The sequence below is a fragment of the Scyliorhinus canicula genome, chromosome 14 (assembly GCF_902713615.1).
Source record: "Scyliorhinus canicula chromosome 14, sScyCan1.1, whole genome shotgun sequence".
Taxonomy (NCBI): Eukaryota; Metazoa; Chordata; class Chondrichthyes; order Carcharhiniformes; family Scyliorhinidae; genus Scyliorhinus; species Scyliorhinus canicula.
The window spans coordinates 25,802,880-25,824,116 of NC_052159.1; the positions used below are offsets into that span (position 1 = coordinate 25,802,880).

At 50.7% G+C, this 21,237-nt stretch overlaps 1 protein-coding gene across 1 annotated transcript in view; it reads right to left on the minus strand.

The window, feature by feature from the left end:
• The window catches only part of LOC119977805 (von Willebrand factor A domain-containing protein 3B-like), a 240,759-nt gene that overhangs the window by 42,535 nt on the left and 176,987 nt on the right, over positions 1–21,237 (minus strand). Inside the window, 2 exon segments of the mRNA XM_038819030.1 lie at positions 9,060–9,197; positions 15,938–16,062. Of these exon segments, the coding sequence (XP_038674958.1) occupies positions 9,060–9,197; positions 15,938–16,062 (263 nt within the window).

Genomic DNA, 21,237 nt, shown 5'->3' on the forward strand with positions numbered 1-21,237 from the left:
GTCTATTCCCCTTACGATCGAGTCCCCTATCACTATAGCCCTGCCATTTTTCTTCCTGCCCTGCTGTGCAGCAGAGCCAGCCACGGTGCCATGAACCTGGCTGCTGCTGCCTTCCCCTGGTAAGCCATCTCCCTCAACAGTATCCAAAGCGGTATATCTGTTTTGCAGGGAGATGACCGCAGGGGACACCTGCACTGCCTTCCTACTCTTGCTCTTTCTTTTGGTCACCCATTTTCTATCTCCCTCAGTAACCTTCACCTGCGGTGTGACCAACTCGCTAAACGTGCTATCCACGACCTCCTCAGCATCGCGGATGCTCCAAAGTGAGTCCATCCGCAGCTCCAGAGCCGTCAAGCGGTCTAACAAGAGCTGCAACTGAACACACTTCTTGCACGTGAAGGAGCCAGGGACAGTGGACGTGTCCCTGAGCTCCCACATCGCACACGAGGAGCATGACACGGGTCTGGGATCTCCTGCCATGTCTTAAACCCTTGGTAAACTTAAACAACTAGAATTTCAAAATAAAAATAAATAAATTAGACAATGAAAAGAAAAAGAGAGACTACTTACCAGTCACTTACCAGGTTTAAAGAGCACCTCCTCACACTCTGCACCGAATTACCTCACTGCACCAAATTACCAAGTTTAAATCTCTCACTCTGTATGAGTCTCACTCCGGATGTGTCTCCTGGAAAAGTGCTCGCTTACTGTGTGCGCTCTCTGTCTGTCTTTTATACAGACCTCAGCTAACCGATGACTCAAAAAAAACCTTACCTTCAAAGAGAATAATACAATGTGCCCCTAAACAGGCCTCAACAGGCCTCAGGTGATTGACAGATAACTGCCTCTCAGCAATTAGGGTGGGGGCAGCTTCAACCAATCAGACACTAAGCTCCACACTGCACTTTTAACTGAAAAACAGCAGAATTAGATTTTCCACTTACCTTTGCTGATTCACCTCACTGCACCAAATTACCAAGTTTAAATCTCTCACTCTGTATGAGTCTCACTCCGGATGTGTCTCCTGGAAAAGTGCTCGCTTACTGTGTGCGCTCTCTGTCTGTCTTTTATACAGACCTCAGCTAACCGATGACTCAAAAAAAACCTTACCTTCAAAGAGAATAATACAATGTGCCCCTAAACAGGCCTCAACAGGCCTCAGGTGATTGACAGATAACTGCCTCTCAGCAATTAGGGTGGGGGCAGCTTCAACCAATCAGACACTAAGCTCCACACTGCACTTTTAACTGAAAAACAGCAGAATTAGATTTTCCACTTACCTTTGCTGATTCACCTCACTGCACCAAATTACCAAGTTTAAATCTCTCACTCTGTATGAGTCTCACTCCGGATGTGTCTCCTGGAAAAGTGCTCGCTTACTGTGTGCGCTCTCTGTCTGTCTTTTATACAGACCTCAGCTAACCGATGACTCAAAAAAAACCTTACCTTACATTCGAATCCCATCACGGCAGACGGTGAAATTTCAATTCAATAAAAATCTGGAATTAAAAGTGTAATCATGTCCATGAAACCACTGTTGTAAAAATGTATCTGGTTTACTCATTTCCCTTTATGGAAGGATTATGCAGGCACCCCAGCTGCTTTCCAATACCCCAGCCGCTGGTTTTTCAGCAGTGCGCCGTTCACTGGCGTTGGAATTCTCTCCTGATTGTAACCACTGCTCCCACTGCTTGCCCATTGGGATTTCCCTTTGGAACCACCCCAAGCCGCCGGAAAACCTGTGGGTGGGGGGGGGGGGAAGCTGCTGTCGGGAATAGAGAATTACGGCCCTGCGATACTTTCCGGATCTGGACTACATGTGACTCCCGATCCACAGTGATGTTATTGACTTTTAAATGCCCTTTGAAATGGCTTAGCAATCCACTCAGTTCAAGGGCAATTAGGGATGGGCAATAAATGCTGCCCCAGCCAGTGACACCCACATCTCATGAAAGAATAATTAGAGAAGCCCATTGTGATTTGATTACATGACAAAAATTTGCGACGTTGGTTGGAAAATGAAATGAAATGAAAATCGCTTATTGTCACGAGTAGGCTTCAATGAAGTTACTGCGAAAAGCCCCTTGTCACCACATTCCGGTGCCTGTTTGGGGAGGCTGCTACGTGAATTGAATCGTGCTGCTGGCCTGCTTGGTCTGCTTTAAAAGCCAGCGATTTAGCCCAGTGTGCTAAACCAGCCGCTGTGAGATTAATTAACATCTGCCGAAGTACTAATATCTAAATTACAATTTGTTAGCAAACGTTAACAACCTGGTTTTCTGCGGGGCATAATGAACGTACACCCCAATCCAGAGTCTATTTTCTCATCAGCCAATTTACATTAGGGGCTGGTGTAGCACAGTGGGCTAAACAGCTGGCTTGTAATGCAGAACAAGACCAGCAGCGTGGGTTCAATTACCGTAACGACCTCCCTGAACAGGCGCCGGAATGTGGCGACTAGGGGTTTTCACAGTAACTTCATTGAAGCCTACTCGTGACAATAAGCGATTATTATTATCATCATTATTACATTTGCAGATCAGTCATAGGTCTAATTAGCAAAGTTAATCATCTGGATATCTTTTTTTAGCATAACAAATAGACTGAGCTTTGATTGGTTTTGGGCTACTTCACCTTCAGAATGAATAACTATATTGTCCCATACCATCAATGCCACCTGGATGCAGCTTACTTCAGTTGCTGCTATCATACCTGAAGACAACAGCAGCTGAGGTAAAAGCAAAATCAAAATATTGCGGACGCCGGAAATCTGAAATAAAAGCAGGAAATGCTGTTGCGGAGTGGTATTGTCACTGGGCTAGTAATGCAGAGACCCAGTTGCCAGTGTAGTGCTCTGGGGACCCGGGTTCGAATCCCACCACGGCAAATGGTTGTGGTGGTATGATTAGCATAGCTGCCTGCCATTGGTGCAGAACACCGGCTTAGCATTGGCCCTGGTCGGTCATGTGCCTCTCGACCGGTTGGTTGAGACCAGTCATGTGACGGCTCCCCGATTGGTCGAGAGGCTGAGTTAACCCTGCCTCCAGGGCGGGGTATAAATACCCAGTACTCCCGGCGGTCGTCCTTCTACTGTAAACGACCGCAGGGCTAACATCTAGCAGATTAAAGCCATACTTTTGTCCAGCAACTTGTCTCGCGTTCAATTGATGGTACATCAATTTAATCTGCTAGAAATTTGAAGATGGAGCTTGGAATCAAGCCCGAATGCCTCCGCATCAGCCCGCAAATTCCGAACGCATCAGAAATCTTCAAGCATTGGCTGGCGTGTTTCGATAGCTACCTGGCGACCGCAAGCAGCCCCCCCACCATGGCACAGAAACTTCATATTCTCCATTCCAGCGTGGGCATGGCGGCCTACGCGATGGTAGGGGAAGAAAAGGAATACGATGCGGCCATGGATACGCTAAAAGGACAGTTTCTTAAGCCGGTAAACCAAGTGTGTGCCCGACATCTGCTGGCTACCAGACAACAGTTCCCCGGTGAGTCCTTAGACGATTTTTACCGGGCCCTCGCTGTCCTGGGGAGGAATTGCGCCTGCCTCCAAGTTTCAGCCACTGAGCATATGGAACTTTTAATCAGAGACGCTTACGTGGCTGGGATGCAGTCCCCCGCTATCCGCCAGCGGATGCTGGAAAAAGACGACCTCAGCCTAACTGAGGCACGGACTCTCTCCACCTTACTGGAGGTCGCCGACTTAAATGCCCGCGCCTATGGCCCCAGACGCGCTGCAGTGCCCTGGGCCTCCTGGCACGCTTCCCCACCGCCATCCGCCTCTCCCGACCCCCCTCAGGCCTGCGCCGCGAGACGCCCCAACAAGTCTGCGGGGCCCCGCTGCTATTTCTGTGGGTTCGCCAAACACCCTCGCCCGCTTCGCCCTTTGTAAGAGCTGCGGGAAGAAGGGCTATTTTTCTTCGGTCTGCCAGGTCAAATCGGTCGCTGCTGTGCCGCACAGCGACAGGGGATCTCCTCCTCCGGGCCCTTCTGGGCCCTTCCAGCGCACCGCACCAATCTCCCCCTCCCCCGCCCCCGCCCCCGGGCCCCTGCGTCCGGCCTGCGTGCCTCTCTGCCCCCGCTCTCAGCCGCTCCGATCGGCCCGCCGGCACCGCTAACCCCGCCCCCAGCAACCACGAGGGTCCTGCGGGCGGCGCCATCTTGGGCCCCGGACGCCACGTGCGGGTCCTGGGCGGCGCCATCTTGGGGCCCCGACCCCACGTGCGGGTCCTAGGCGGCGCCATCTTGGGGCCCCGACTCCACGTGCGGGTCCTGGGCGCTGCCATCTTGGGGCCCCGACTCCACGTGTGGGTCCTGGGCGGCGCCATCTTGGGGCCCCGACTCCACGTGCGGGTCCTGGGCGCTGCCATCTTGGGCCCCGGACGCCATGTGCGGGTCCTGGGCGCCGCCATCTTGGGGCCCCGACTCCACGTGCGGGTCCTGGGCGCCGCCATCTTGGGGCCCCGACTCCACGTGCGGATCCTGGGCACCGCCATCCTGGACTGCCACACAAGGTCCTGCCAACACCCACTCGGCCAACGACGTCGACGAGGATGTATCTTCTTCACGGCTCGCCTCCATTCAGCTCGACCAGTCACATCCACGCACGCTCGCCAAGGCGACGACGCAAATCCACCTCAACGGGCACGAGACGGGCTGCCTGCTGGACTCCGGGAGCACGGAAAGCTTCGTACAACCTGACACGGTAAGACGCTGCGCGCTCCCTGTCCACCATGTAAAACACAAAATCGGGTTAGCCTCAGGTTCGCACTCCGTCCGCATCACCGGCTGCTGCATCGCGGACCTCACGGTCCAGGGGAAGGTTTTTTAAAATGATAAACTCCTTATCCTCCCCGACTTTTGCGCACCGGCACTCCTAGGACTGGACTTCCAGTGCAACCTGCAGAGCTTGACCTTCCAATTCGGCGGCCCTATACCCCCCCTCACTGTCTGCAGCCTCGCGTCCATCAAAGTGGACCCCCCCTCCTTGTTTGCTAATCTCACCCCCGATTGCAAACCCGTCGCGACCTGGAGCAGATGGTACAGCGCCCAGGACCTGACCTTCATCAGGTCCGAGGTCCAGAGGTTGCTGAAGGAAGGGGTCATCGAGGCCAGCAACAGTCCCTGGCGAGCCCAAGTGCTGGTGGTCCGGACTGGGGAGAAAAACCAGATGGTCATCGATTACAGCCAGACCATCAACCGGTTTACGCAACTGGCCGCGTATCCTCTCCTCCGTATTTCCGCCATGGTAAACGAGATTGCGAAATACAAAGTCTTCTCCACAGTGCACCTCAAGTCCGCTTATCACCAGCTCCCCATCCGCGCGAGTGACCGCAAGTACACCGCGTTCGAGGCAGATGGGTGCCTCTACCACTTCCTCAGGGTTCCATTCGGTGTCACAAATGGGGTCTCGGTCTTCCAACGGGAGATGGCCCGAATGGTCGACAAGTACGGATTACGGGCTACCTTCCCGTACCTCGATAATGTCACCATCTGCGGCCACGACCAGCAGGACCATGACACCAACCTCCGAAAATTCCTCCAAACCGCAAAACTCCTTAACCTCACATACAATAAGGATAAGTGCGTGTTTAGCACCGACCGTCTAGCCATGCTCGTCTACGTAGTGCGTAAAGGAGTGATAGGCCCCGACCCCGAACGCATGCGCCCCCTGATGGAACTCTCTCCCCAATACCCTCAAATCCCTTAAACGCTGCCTGGGTTTCTTCGCTTACAACACCCAATGGGTTCCCAATTATGCCGACAAGGCCCGTCCCCTCATTCAGTCCACGACCTTCCCGCCGTCGTCAGAGGCCTGCAAGGCCTTTAGCCGCATCAAAGGGGACATCGCAAAGGCCACGATGCGCGCCATCGACAAGTCCCTCCCCTTCCAGGTCGAGAGCGACGCATCAGAAGTAGCTCTGGCGGCCACCCTGAACCAAGCGGGCAGACCCAGTACTCCCGGCGGTCGTCCTTCTACTGTAAACGACCGCAGGGCTAACATCTAGCAGATTAAAGCCATACCTTTGTCCAGCAACTCGTCTCGCGTTCAATTGATGGTACATCAATGGTGAAATTTGAATTCAAAAAGAATCTGGAATTAAAAGCCTCATCCCAAATACAAGAGGGCGCCGGAGCGCGGCGACTCTCTGCGAGCACTCCCAAACAGATCCTCTTTTTACATCTCTTATAATCGTACTCTTTTCATGTACTAAATGATCTATTTGAGCTGCTCGCAGAAAAATACTTTTCACTGTACCTAGGTACACGTGACAATGAACAAATCCAAATCCTTATCCCTCCCCGGTGAAAACTGAGGTTGCCAGGAATGGGGGTGGGAATCCAGGAATCAGCTCCCTGCTGCCATCTTTAAATGGCTCCAGAGTCAGGTGACTTTGCAAAAAAAATCGGCATCCATTTCATGCCTGTAAAACAGGGGCTGAATGATTCAATTGGCAAGCTATGCGGATTTGATCTGCATTACATATAGCGCAAATGAGGGAGCGGGCAATATTCCCGAAATGACAATGAGATGAGCTATAAAGCGTTTAATAATTTTTTGTGGCGGTAAAATTAAATTCCACTCAGTAGAATTAATACCAGTCGTTTCCTGGGTAAAAGCCCTGTCATGTTTGGTCACAGCATCTGAACTGTGCGGATAAACAGAAAACTCTTCATGGGGGTTGGAATATGCTTACAAACCATGAAATCAAATAATAATCGTTTATTGTCACAAGTAGGCTTCAATGAAGTTACTGTGAAAAGCCCCTAGTCGCCACATTCCGGCGCCTGTTCGGGGATGCCGGTACGGGAAAGCAGTCAGGTGGTGAGGTTATTAAAACTTTAGTTCATTTGTGAAATAGCACGCCCAGTCAGCCCAATTCATGATGAATTCTGTTCATTCCACATGTGATACACCAATCTAATTTTGCATCTTTTTCTGGTGGAGCCGAATGCATATTTCATATAGCTATGATGTATGATCAAGCCAGGTCTGTGCTATGAAAGGAGGTTTCATTATCTTGACGTTATTATGAAATAAATTATTCATAAACACCGTAATCGACTCCAGAAGCTGAATGCAATTTAACCAACAACATCCACTTAAATTTTCAGAGAAGTATTTTCATTCAGAATTTTTTAAAATCAATCGGTTGAGAGACATTCTCTAAGGATTTGAACATTTTCTGGGGGTTTTTTTGCCATCTTAAGCACAAAAATAAAATCAGAATCAGCAGATTTTTTAAAAATCCAATGTAGTTTATTTCAGGCCACAAAGCAGATTCTTTATTTTACATTTTCATACCTCTATCTACAACCTTGCGTGATGGGTTAAACTCCAGCAATTCTGAGGAGCATTGATTTATTTACAGAATAACAGGGTTGCGAGTGAATGATTTTTGCTGCCACATCTTTGTGGGATGAAAATCAGACGGATTGGATAAAGATGGGCTGCACTAGCTTATCGAGCCAGATGGCGAAGGTGAAAATCTACCGCGGGTAATTTGCTGTCTGCCTTCAAATGGCATCATGAACGAGAAGAGATTAATTTAAGTGGTTTATAAATGAAACATGAAAGCCAAGATTAAATATTATACTCTCTCTTTTATCTCTATAATTCCTTTATTATGATTGGGTACATCTTTATACAAAAGGACAAATTGTCCTGATTGAAAGTTCGGCCCTTGATGTCTATCCTAGCTCTTTTCTAGAATAATCCAAAACTAATCCCAGCTCACCTCCCAAACTCATTTGTTTTTCTCTTCAAAGGCACAATGGTCTTTGGCTGGACCATTCTCGAGGATCATCCTCGATGACTCCAAGCGAAGACATTTCTCCAATCTCTCCATAGCTGCAATTTTCAATTGATGAATTTTCATCACCGATTCCCCAACCTGATGACATAGTTGCCTATTATTTCCCTGCACTCTATCAAAACTATTCATACTTTGGAAAACCTCCTTTTGCTTTGGCAGAAAGAAGCATCATTCTGGTAAATCTCCTCAGTGTTTGCCAATCTTTCTACTTCTGCATCATCGGCAAGGTTCAAGATTACGTTCTCTGTGGTGATGATGTTTTGCAGTTCGCTCGGAGACTCAGTGAAGTATTTTAATTCAGAATTTAACATATTTTGATTCATTGAGGGACAGTAGGCGGGATTTTCCGACCAACCCCATCCCGTGTTTTCAGTGGAGGAGGTGGCCTGCCAGCGGGATTTGCTGGGCCCGCCATTGTCAATGGGATTTCTCGTTGACTGCACCCCTCGTCGCCAGGAAACCTGTGCGCCGGGGTGGAACCAGAATATCCCACCGGCATGAACAGCCGGTAAATCCCGCCCAGATTCTGTAAAGATTTGAACATTTTCTGGCACATGCTGTGGATAGTGATGGTCGGCCAGGAATCTCTCCCACTCTCACCACCTGCCATTGGCATGTATTGGGAGGGATTTGCAGGTTCCCTGTTTGGGCTGCATTAGGAATACACTTTCCTCGGCCTATAAAGTCTGGGGATGGGACTTGGCTCATGGCTCTGAGGCATACACACTACCCACCGTGTCACAAAACCTCCATGGTGCTTTCTGTACCCAAGCCCAAATCAACCCTCTTGAGATCAAACTAATCTCAGCACTAGCAGCATTTCCAACTCTTCTCCACTATAAAGAAACGTGTTCCTACCCTCTCTGTTTGATGTCCTTTAATCAACAATCAAACATTTCGCTCATATCATTTGCTTAATCTTTCCAGCAATCTTTCCTTGATCTTTGAGATGGGAGATAGATGAGAGATTGAAGCTCAACTCAGAGTCAATTATTGTACAGAGATGAGGAAAAACTCTCGTGAAATCCTGAGGCAGCAGATCAGAAGGGAGACCGAATCAGTGGCCAAAAAATGGAGTTTGTGAGGTGAGTGGTCCCAATTGTTCAATGGTGAATTTAATGTTTGGTCAGAAGTAATCTAAGTTACATCTATTGCTACTGCTTAATAAATAGATTAGCGTGAAGTCATAGGGGAGAAAGCATTTGTTTTAAATGATGCAAACGTACTCACCTTTCTGTTATTATATTTCAGAACTGTATAAAATTTATCAGCTGGCACTGCTCTGTTTGGAGTTGCTATGACCACACCGGGTAGGTAATAATAATTTTCAGCCTTTGCATCGCCACGCACCAAAATAAAGTCTCCCACCTGAAAGTGATTAAATAACATCCAATTAACCTGACAAAATAAATCTTAATGCCAACAGATGCGGGGTGATGTACACAGGAGAAGGTGACAGTAACAACTTGGATTTCATCTAGTACCTTTTTACACTATAAAACAGGAGTGTTATAAAACAAAATTTCATAACAAGCCATGTAATGTAATGGCCAAAGGTTTGGTCAAAGTAGTAAGTTTTAAGGAGTGACTTAAAGGAGGAGAGGAAGTTCAAGAGATAGGGTGGTTTGGAGTTTGAGGCCTAGGCACCTGTGGGCACAGCCACCATTAATGGAGCAATTCAAATACGGGCTGCTGGGGGGGTCACATGATGTGGTTGCGTTTTCGTGAGCTCTGACACTACTCAATTTTTTTTTTATTCTGATGGACAACCCATAATTAGTTCTTCCTGTTGTTTTTTATGTCCTCCGCGATGTTCCTGGCAGATTATGGCAAGGCATTGGCGATGAGGAGCCGAGTTAAGTCAAAAGACCCTGGTCCGATTGAGCCAGTCGGAGGCGGCCGGTGGGGGGGCCAGCTTACGGTGGTGGTTTTGCTGACGGGCTGGCCTACTGTGATAAATGTACGAAACCAGCGTCACAGTGGTTAGCACTGCTGCCTCGCGGTGCTGAGGACCGGGACTCGATCCCAGCCTCGGGACACTGTCTGTGTGGAGTTTGCACATTCTCCCCGTGTCTGTGCGGGTCTCATCCCCACAACCCAAAGATGTGCAGGGTAGGTGGATTGGCCACGCTAAAATGGCCCTTAATCTGAATAAAAAATAATTGGGTACTCTAAATTTATTTTTAGAAAATTAATGTACAAAACCTTTGCTGTAGTGTATTATGCGACTTTTACAGTCATTAAAAGCACTACAGGTATAAGGTATCCAAATCTGCTAAAGCTGGGGTTTACAGCTAGGCGGGCTGGGCTGTTTAGCACAGGGCTAAATCGCTGGCTTTGAAAGCAGACCAAGGCAGGCCAGCAGCACGGTTCGATTCCCGTAACAGCCTCCCCGAACATACGCCGGAGTGTGGCGACTAGGGGCTTTTCACAGTAACTTCATTTGTAGCCTACTTGTGACAATAAGCGATTTTCATTTTCATTTTTTCATGTCACACTCGGCGGGGGAGAGGGGGGGGGGGGGTATGGCTTTGAGTTCTGTTTGCAGCCCTGTCCTGTGTCCATTATTTCTCGTTTCATTTTTAAGAGTTCTGCTCTGGGTCCTGAGGCGTGTTTCTCAGACTGACATCTAAAAGGTTTCTCTCGCAAGGTCTTTGTGAATACGTATGTAAGCCACTGAGCATCAACTCTATAAATAAGTGACATTTCACCTGCGTGTGTGGATTTTGCTTAATTGAAATTTTAGAAGTAGATGGGAAATGAGCTCAAAGATCTCGGGCGGGATTCTCCGCTCCCCATGCCCCGTTTTTCCTGGCTACTGGCGATTCTCCAGCCCGGATGGGCCGAGCGGCCTGATGACCCCGACGGGTTCACGCCGGCGGCAACCACACCTAGTCGCTGCTGGCGTGAACATCGCGCGAAAGGTGAGTTTGGGGCCTGTGGGGGGCGGAGAGGGGATTGAGCACCACGGCCGTGCTCGGGAGAGGACTGGCCCGCGATTGGTGCCCACCGATCGTCGGGCCGGCGTCTCCAAGGGACGCACTCTTTCCCCTCCGCCGCCCCGCAAGATCAAGCCGCCATGTCTTGCGGGGCAGCGGAGGGGCGGAGGGGAAGACGGCAACCGCGCATGCGCGGGTTGGAGCCGGCCAACCTGCACATGCGCGGCTCACGTCACTAAGGCGCCACCGGCCGCGTTATTATCGGCGTGCCGCCTTGACGTCAGCATCAAGGCCTGGCGGCCGAGCTTCACGAAAGGCCGCTCCTAGCCGCCCAGTGGGGGGGGGGGGGGGGGGGGGGGCAGAATAGGGGGCGAGGAGCGGTCTCCGACGCCTTTGTGAAACACTCCGGGTTTCACGACGGCGTCAGCCGTTGCGGAGAATTCCGCCCCTCTTTTTTTTTAGAACTGTTTAACTGTTAATTGAAAGCTGTTTTTTTTTTCTTGGATGTCAATGGGGTTAATCTTGAAAATTTGTGTTAATATTAAAACTCCCAAGATGTCAGAGGAATCACTGCTGGAGCAAAGTATTCTTTTCTCACAGTTTGCAAAATGAACAATTGTCGGGGTCTCGTCTGGTTTCCTAATATAAATTGGGGTCTGGTGTGGGTACCTGGAGCTGCTTCAGCGATGTTCTCGGCATGAGATGATGGCTGCCATTGTGAACGATGATGTGGATGATGGTCTCAGTTCCTTGGTACTCACATTAATGAACTGCGAGATACCCTTGAACAATGGATGAAGTGGAGAACAGAATCCCGGCAGTCAATATGGCAGTCCCCTTGGTGTGGGCCCTTGGAAATCCTGTTGCATGGTATGTCGAATAAACTGGTGGAGAATAAGCTGGATGGAGAACCCAGCCCAAGATTTGTTACCTACAGCAGCACAGTCCTAGAGCTGGAAGGTGGAATGAGACAGAATAGTTCTTTCTTAGACCATAAGAACCTGGAGCAGGAGCGGGCAATTTAGTCTCTCGAGCTTGCTCCGCTGTTCAATATGATCATGGCTGATCCCATCCTGGCCTCAACTCAATTATCCTGCCTGTTCTCCGTAACCCTTCAACCCATTACTAATTTTAAAACTGTCTCACTACTCCTTAAATTTACTCACTGTCCCAGCTCACTCTGGGGTAGCGAATTCCACAGATTCACCACCCTTTGGAAGAACTAGTTCTCCTCATGTTTAAAATTTGCTACCCCTTATTCTGAGGCTCTGGGCTACCTTGTCTCCTCCTGAGCTGTGTGATTCAATTAGAGGTTAGTTTAAAAATAGGCAGGCCAATCGGAGGCTGGCAGCTCCTCTCTGCTGGGGTCACAACCCAGAACGGCTGGAAATGTACCCACCAGAGGCCCAGGGTCACCCAAGAGACCCCAGGCCAAAGCTGTGAGCACAGAATAGGGATCATGGGGTGGGGGGTCGTGGAACAATGGGGACGGGGGTGGCAGGAGGCAAGAGCGGGGAGGGGCTGTCAGTGGACCCCACTCCCAATGGCGGGTAACTCAATCAGACAGAGTGACTGAGAATGAATCATAGAATTTACAGTGCAGAAGAAGGCCATTTGGCCCATCGAGTCTGCACCGGCCCTTGGAAAGAGCACCCTACCTAAGTCCATACCTCCACGCTACCAACATAACCCCACCTAACCTTTTTGGCCAATCCACCTAACCTCCACATCTTTGGACTGTGGGTGGAAACCGGAGCACCCGGAGGAAACCCACGCAGACACGGGGAGAACGTGCAGACTCCGCACAGACAGTGACCCAAGCCGGGAATCGAACCTGGGACCCTGGAGCTGTGGAGCAATTGTGCTAACCACTGTGCTACCGTGCTGCCCCCAACAAGGACCAAGAACCCCTCCCCACCCCCCACCCCCCAAATTGTGATGGGCTCAGGGATAATGGGAATTAATGAGCTCATTAATAAGCCGAATTGACATCCATTGGCAGCAGCCAGCGATCTTGCATCAGCCTCTTCCACCGGGGGAGAGGTTTCATCGCTGACAGGTGATTCCTGCGATGAAGTGCGTCCAGCCGCCATGTTTACGAACCACAACAGGTCCATTAAGACATGCCATTAACTCTGCTTCTCTCTCCACAGATGCTGCCTGACCCCCAGCATTGTCTGGTGTTTATATTTGGGATTTTAATCATCAGCATCATTATTTTCTGTTGCAGGATGTCTGCGACCAGGTGGCAGGCGCAACACTCTTACCTTTGTGCTATTCAAGCCAGAAGAGTATAAATGAATATACCCCCCTAAGGACCAGTCTGTGACGTATCCAGGACAACCACAGGCAGCTGCTGAGATTGCTTAAATAAAGCCCCACAGAGCTATTGACATAATTGAGAGGTAGATTGCTGTGTAGCTCCACATTCTCTCATGCACTCTGGGCCCAGTAGTCTTGGTGCTGCCCTTCCTTCAGCAGCATTTCTACAAAGGCCTCATCAAACCATGGTGTGTTCTGCTAGCCCTCTGTCCCATGCTCCCAAATTCCCCAAATGGTCTACCAAAACCTTTAAAAATAAAGCTGCTGCTGCGGGCTTTGAAAAACATCAGACCATAAGATATAGGAAGAGAATTGGGCCATTCAGCCCATCAGGTCTGCTCCGCCATTCAATCATGGGCCGGGATTCTCCATTACCCGGTGGGGCGGGGGGTCCCGGCGTGTTGGAGTGGCGTGAACCACTCTGGCATTGGGCCGCCCCAAAGGTGCCAAGCCCTCACATTGAGGGGCTAGGCCCACGCCGGAGTGGTTCCCGCTCCGCCGGCTGGCGTGAACGGCCTTTGGCACCACGCCAGCCGGGGCCGAAAGGACTTCGCCGGCCGGCGCAAGTCCGCGCATGCGCCAGACCGTCAGCAGCTGCTGACGTCATACTGGCGCATGCGCAGGGGAGGGGGTCTCTTCTGCCCCCGCCATGGTGAAGACCATGGAGAAGGCGGAAGAAAAATAGTGCCCCCACGTCACAGGCCCGCCCGCCGATCAGTGGGCCCCGATCGCAGGCCAGGCCACCGTGGGGGCACCCCCTGGGGTCAGATCGCCCCGCCCCCCCCCTCCCCCAGGACCCCGGTGCCCGCCCGCGCCGCCAATCCCGCCGGTCAGGTAGGTGTTCTGATTCCCGCCGGCGGGAGAGGCTTGACAGCAGCGGGACTTTGGCCCATCGCGAGCTGGAGAATCGCTGCGGGGGGTCCGCCGACCGGTGCAGTGCGATTCCCGCCCCCGCCGAATCTCTGGAGGTGGAGAATTCGGGACACGGCTGGGGTGGGATTGATGCCAGTCCCGGGTGTTTCTCCGATCTGGCGGCGGGCCGGAGAATGCCGCCCATGGTTGATATATTTCTCATCCCTGTCTGCTCTATGATCCCTGATCATCTTATTAATCATGAACCTATCCATCTCTGTCTTAAAAACACTCAGTGACTTGTGGCGTAGAGTTCCACAGATACACCACCCACTAGCTGAAGAAATTCTTTTGCATCTCAGTTTTACAGGATCGTTCAGTCTGAGGCTGTGCCCTTGGGTTCTAGTTTTTCCTACTCCCGGAAACATCCTCTCCACGTCCACTGTATCCAGGCCTCTCAGCATTCTGTAAGTTTCAATAAGATCCCCCCTCATGCTTCTAAACTCCGTCAAGTACAGACCCAGAGTCCTCAACCGCTCCTCATATGCAAAGCCGTTCATTCCAGGGATCATTCTTGTGAACCTCCTCTGGACCCTTTCCAAGGCCAGCACATCCTTCCTTAGATACGAGGCCCAAAACTGCTGACAATATTCCAAATGATGTCTGACCAGAGCCTTAAACACTCTCAGCAGTACATCCCTGATCTTGTATTCTAGCCCTCTCGACATGAATGCTAACGTTACATTTGCCTTCCTTACTGCCAACTGAACCTGCAAGTTAACCTTAAGAATCCTGAACTAGGACTCCTAAGTCCCTTTGTGCTTTTGATTTCCAAAGTCTTTCCCCCTTTAGAAAATAGTCTATGCCTTTATTCTTCCTAATAAAGTGCATAACCTCACACTTTTTACCAGGATGTTGCCTGGTATGGAGGACATTAGCTATGAGGAGAGGTTGAATAACCTCGGTCTGTTTTCACTGGAACGTCGGAGGTTGAGGGTGACCTGATAGAGGTCTACAAAATTATGAGGGGCATAGTCCGGGTGGATAGTCAGAGACTTTTTCCCAGGATAGAGGAGTCAATTACTAGGGGGCATAGGTTTAAGGTGCGAGGGGCAAGGTTTAGAGGAGATGTACGAGGTAAGTTTTTTTACACAGAGGGTAGTGGGTGCCTGGAACTCGCTGCCGGAGGAGGTGGTGGAAGCAGGGACGATAGTGATGTTTAAGGGGCATCTTGACAAATACATGAATAGGATGGGAATAGAGGGATACGGACCCTGGAAGTGTAGAAGATTTTAGCTTAGACGGGCAGCATGGTCAGCGCAGGCTTGGAGGGCCAAAGGGCTTGTTCCTGTGCTGTACTTTTCTTTGTTCTTTGTTCTTTTCCACATTGTGTTCCATCTGCCACTTCTTTGCCAACACTCCTAGCCTGTCCAAGAACCATTGCAGCTTCCCCACTTCCTCAACACAACTTGTCACTGTACATATTCATTGTATCATCTGCAAACTTAGCAACAATGACCCCAGTCCCTTCTTCCAGATCTTTAATGTATATCATGAATAATTGTGGTCCCAACACTGACCCCTGCGGAACACCATTAGTCACCGGCTGCCATCCTGAAAAAAACACTCTCTGCCCTTTGCCAGTTAGTCAATCCTCTATCCATGCCAGTACCTTGCCCTTAACATCCTGGGTTTTTATCTTATTTGGCAGCTCCCTCTACAGCACCTTGTCAAAGGCCTTCTGGAAATCCAAATAGATCACGTCCACTGGCTCTCCTTTGTCTAATTTCAAAATCCCCGCAGCAGTGCAAGATTTCCCATCCTGTCAAACAACAAACTCAACATGACTGGTGTCATTCACGCCAGGAACCCTCAAGGAGTAGGGCCTGATCCACAAATTTAGCCCACATGTGTTGTGAGGTAAGAGGCATTTGAAAAAGAAATCTTACAGACAACAATGCCATTTTAAAGTTATGTAACAGTAAATTCTCTTACTTTCAATGGGGGGCAAGGTGCAGCTCCTCCAATCTGAATTAAGAACCTCGTAGGTGTAATCTGAGTATCTCCTTTAGTGAAATCTATTAAGGATTTCCTGGCACCAACACATTTAGTCACAATTCCTGAGAACAGCAGAGAAATAAAAAAAACTTGAGGTATGTTACTGAGGCTTATTATAATCAGAGTAGATGTGCAAGATAAACGGAAGGGGGAAATAATTATTTTAATATCTAATGTTATTCTGCATATAAGGAAAGTTGGTCATCTCTTTTAATTCATGGGATGTGGGCATCGCCAGCTGAGCCATTTGCTGGCCATCCCTAATTGCCCATGGACTGAGTGGCTTGTGAGGCCATTTTCAGAGGGCATTTAAGAATCAACCACATTGCTGTGAATCTGGAGTCACATGTAGGTCAGGCCAAGTAAGGATGGAAGACTTCCATCCCTAAAGGATATCAGTGAACCAGATGAGTTTTTATAACAATTTATAACATGGCCATCATTAGACTTGTAATTCCAGATTTTTATTGAATTTAATTTCAGCTATCTGATATGGTGGGATTCAAACCCCGGTCCCCTATTCCCGTAGAATCCTGACAGTGCATAAGGCGGCCATTCAGCCCATCGAGTCTGAAACAGCACCATACCGAGGCTAATCCCTTGCCCTATGCCCCTAACGCCACCTAACCTGCATATTCTTTTGGCAATTTTGACATGGCCAATACACCTAACCTGCTCATCTTTGGACTCTGGGAGGACGCCTGGGAACACGGAGGAAACCCACGCAGACGGGGGGGTGGTTGGGGGGGGGATGTGCAAGCTCCAGACAGTCACCCAAGGCCGGAATTGAACCCAGGTCCCTGGCACTGTGAGGCAGCAGAGCTAACCACTGTGCCCACCCTGGATTACTAGTTCAGTGACAATACCACTACGCCATCTCCTCCCCAGTATCACACCTTATTACATGGCATTAAAACGGACAGATTACTGGTACCAATTTCACAGCGAGCTAAATAATGCATTTGTATCTGAATCATCTTTGAAAGTCAATTTTCTAGCTCCTTCAAATCAATCGCAGGCAGGCAAACATGGGCAGGCTGATGCCACAACGTGAGAAAAACCATTCAAAAAATAATAACTAAAGCACCTTTTGTTCATTTGTAAATTAAATGTCAGAACATTAAACAAATTCCGTTAGAAATCTCGGAATAGAGAAACCAGAATGGTGGATTACCATATGGATGCCCAGCAACCTCATATTATGAAGGCAGAATTTTAATATTTAATAAATATTATATAGCCCAGTAATATATTATTTTCCAGAAAGCGCGACAGTAATAGCTGCAAATGTAGAAGATAATGCATGTGGAGCTGGGTATGGCATTGCAGTTCTTCAACTGCACCAGTACATCAGGACCGGCTTGCGTGATCTGCAGAAATTAGTTTACATTCCACTTCAGCCGCTGAAGAATTGAAATTCGATTCATCAATTTAAACAAACTCTGGAATAAAAAGCTGGTGCCACTAATGATGATGCTGATATTCTGCAGCAAATAATTCACCTCCTGAGTCCCCAGAACCTTTACTTCTTCTACAAGCCGCGGGCCAGGGGTGTGATGGAATACTCTCACCTGGATAAGTGCAGCTCCAACAACACTCAAGAAGGTTCGCCTGCGGACTTCCGGTGGCGGCAATGTGGAGCTAAGCCGCATGTTCGGCAGCTCCCGCTTTTTTTGGACTTTCGGGCTCTTTTAAGAGCCCGCAACGGCGCTGTTTCGACTTTTCCCCCGGAGGGAAACACAGCCAGTGTGCCCAGCAGCCAGTGGAGGGACTGGACTCGCAGTGGAGCGATCCAGAAGTCGGTATTACCACAGAGAGGCAAGAGGCAGAAAAAGCAAGATGGCGGCAGGCGCGGAAGCAGCAGCGGCGTGGCAGCTGTGGGCGCGGGAACAGCAGGAGCTACTTCAGCGCTCCTTCAAGGAGCTCAAAGCCGAGATTTTGGAGCCGTTTAAGGCCTTGCTGGACAAGCTGGTGGCGACTCAGACGGCTCAGGCCGGGGAGATTCGGGAGCTGTGGCACAACGCTTCGGAGAATGAGGATGAGCTTTTGGGCCTGGCAGTGAAAGTGGAGTCGCACGAGGCACTGCACAAGAAATGGCAGGCGAGGATGGAGAAGATGGAGAACCGCTCCCGCCGGAAGAATCTACAGATTTTGGGCCTCTCGGAGGGTCTGGAAGGTTCGGATTTGGCGGCCTATGTGGTCCTAATGTTAAACTCGCTGATGGGTGTGGAGTCGTTTCGTGGTCCCCTGGAGCTGGAAGGCGCCCATCGAGTGCTGCAGCGGAAGCCCAGGCCGAACGAACCGCCCAGGGTGGTGCTGGTCCGTTTTCACCGCTTGGTTGACCGGGAGTGCGTGTTGAGGTGGGCGAAGGAGAGGAGCAGCAGGTGGGAGAACACGGACGTTTGGATTTTTCAGGACTGGAGCGCGGAGGTGGCGAGGAGAAGAGCTGGCTTCAATTGAGCGAAGGGAGTGCTCCACAGGAAGGGGGTGAAGTTTGGCTGTCTACAGCCGGCTCGCCTCTGGCTCACGCACAAGGACCGCCAGCTCTATTTTGACTCTCCGGAGGAGGCCTGGGCTTTTGTCCAGGCTGAGAACTTGGATTCGGACTGAGGACTGGGGGGCTGGGGGGGGAAATGTACTTTGCTTGGAGGCTTTGCCCTCTTAGGTATCCTTTCGCCCATAGTGGCTGTGTTTGCTGATGGTTGTTTCCTGTTTGTTTTCGCCGTTTAAGTTATGGTTATTTGGGTTCTTTCGGGGTTTCTTTGGGCTGTTGGTTATTTATTGTGGTGGGTTTTTTTTTGGTTTTTTACACTGGTGGGTTGGGGAGTAGTTTGGGGGTCCCGATGGGTCATGTGTGATGTACCATCAATTCGACTCAAGAGACAATAAGGATCCGAACTGTGGCTTTAATCAGCTAGTTGTTAGCCCGGTGGTCGACTACAGAGGAAGGCCGACCGCCGGGAACTCTGGGTACTTATACCCCACCTCGGAGGCGGGGTCTACTTGCCTCTCGACCAATTGGTGAGCAGTCACATGACTAGTCCCAGCCAATCGGACGAGAGGCTCATGACCAGCCAGAGCCAATGGGAAACCCATGCTCTGCACCAATGGCAGTGCTCACGTTCATAAGACCACATTCACCCCTTGTGGAGAAAGAAGGCGGGGGGGGGGTTGTAAGTGGAAGAGAGAGAGAGATGGGGTGTCATGAAGTCCAGGGGGTTGCTGTGCGGCCGGGGCGTATGCGCGGGCGTTCAGGTCAGCAACCTCCAGGGAGGTTGCAAGGGTCCGTGCCTCAGCTAGGCTGAGGGCGTTCTTCTCCAGCAATCGTTGGCGGATAGAAGGGGACTGCATGCCAGCAACGTAAGCGTCTCTGATTAACAATTGGAGACATGCGCACGTTCTCCCTAGAGCTGCGAGAGCCTGGTAAAACTCATCGAGAGACTCACCAGGGAACTGTTGTCTAGTCGTCAGGAGATGCCGTGCGTATACTTCGTTGACCGGTCGGAGAATGTGTCCTTTGAGAATCTCCATGGCCGCATCATAATCGCTTTCATCCTCAATCATTGAGTAGATCGCTGTGACCACGCACGAGTGGAGGATGTGGAGTTTCTGCTCCTTGGTGGGCTTGCCGGCTGCAGTCGTCAGGTAGCTATTAAAACACGCCTGCCAGTGTTTAAAGATTGCAGACGCATTTGCAGCATGCGTCATGGCTATGCTCTAGGAGACGCACCTCAGGGTTACGGATCAGGTGAGGTTCAGAAATAGTTGGGTGGGACAGGTGTTTCACTCGGGGCTTGATGCAAAGAACCGTGGGGTGGCAATTTTGGTGGGTAAGAGCCTGTCGTTCGTTGCGTCCAAAGTGGTGGCGGATAGTGCAGGTCGATATGTGATGGTGAGTGGGAGACTTCAAGGGGAGCGGGTGGTCTTGGTTAATGTCTATGCCCCCCAACTGGGATGATGCGGGCTTCATGCAACGTATGCTGGGCCTGATCCCGGACCTGGAGACAGGGGGATTGATTCTGGGCGGGGCTTTAACACGGTGCTGGATCCGGCTCTGCACCGCTCGAAGTCTAGGACGGGCAGGAGGCCGGCAGCGGCCTCGGTGCTGAGGGGATTCATGGATCAGATGGGTAGCACGGTAGCATGGTGGTTAGCATAAATGCTTCACAGCTCCAGGGTCCCAGGTTCGATTCCCGGCTGGGTCACTGTCTGTGCGGAGTCTGCACGTCCCCCCCTTGTGTGCGTGGGTTTCCTCCGGGTGCTCCGGTTTCCTCCCACAGTCCAAAGATGTGCGGGTTAGGTGGATTGGCCATGCTAAATTGCCCGTAGTGTCCTAAAAAGTAAGGTTAAGGAGGGGGGGTTGTTGGGTTACGGGTATAGGTGGATACGTGGGTTTGAGTAGGGTGATCATGGCTCGGCACAACATCGAGGGCTGAAGGGCCTGTTCTGTGCTGTACTGTTCTATGTTCTAGATGGGAGAGGTGGACCCTTGGAGGTTTTTGAAGCCGGGGGGTAGGGAGTTCTCCTTTTTCTCCCATGTTCATAAGGCGTACTCCCGGATTGACTTTTTTGTGCTTAGCAGTGCGCTGATCCCGAGAGTGATGGGGGCGGAGTATTCGGCGATTTCTGATCATGCTCCACATTTGGTGGACCTGGAGCTGGGGGAGGGGAAGGATCAGCGCCCGCTGTGGAGGTTGGATGTGGGGTTTTTGGCAGAGGAGGAAGTGTGCGGGCAGATCCGTAGGGGTATAGAGGGGTATTTGGAAACCAATGACAACGGGGAGGTGCAGGTTGGGATGGTTGGGAAGCGCTAAAGGCAGTAGTTCGAGGGGAGCTGATATCTATTCGGGCGCACAGGGAGAGTGGGGAGAGGGTCGAGAGGGAGAGGCTGGTGGAGGAGATGGTCACAGTGGATAGGAGATATGCAGACAACCCGGAGGAGGAGCTTCTGAGGGAGCGGCGCAGTCTCCAGGCGGAGTTTGACATTTTAACCACCCGTAAGGCGGAGGCGCAGTGGAGGAGGGCACAGGGGGCGGTGTATGAGTACGGGGAGAAGGCAAGTCGAATGTTGGCTTACCACTCCGGAAGCGGGAGGCAGCTAGAGAAATTGGGGGAGCCACGGATGCAGGTGGGAACTTAGTGCGGGGTGGAAAGGACATCAATGGGGTGTTCAGATCCTTTTATGAGGGGCTGTACCGGGCGGTACCCCTGGGGAAGCAGACGGGATGGACCGCTTT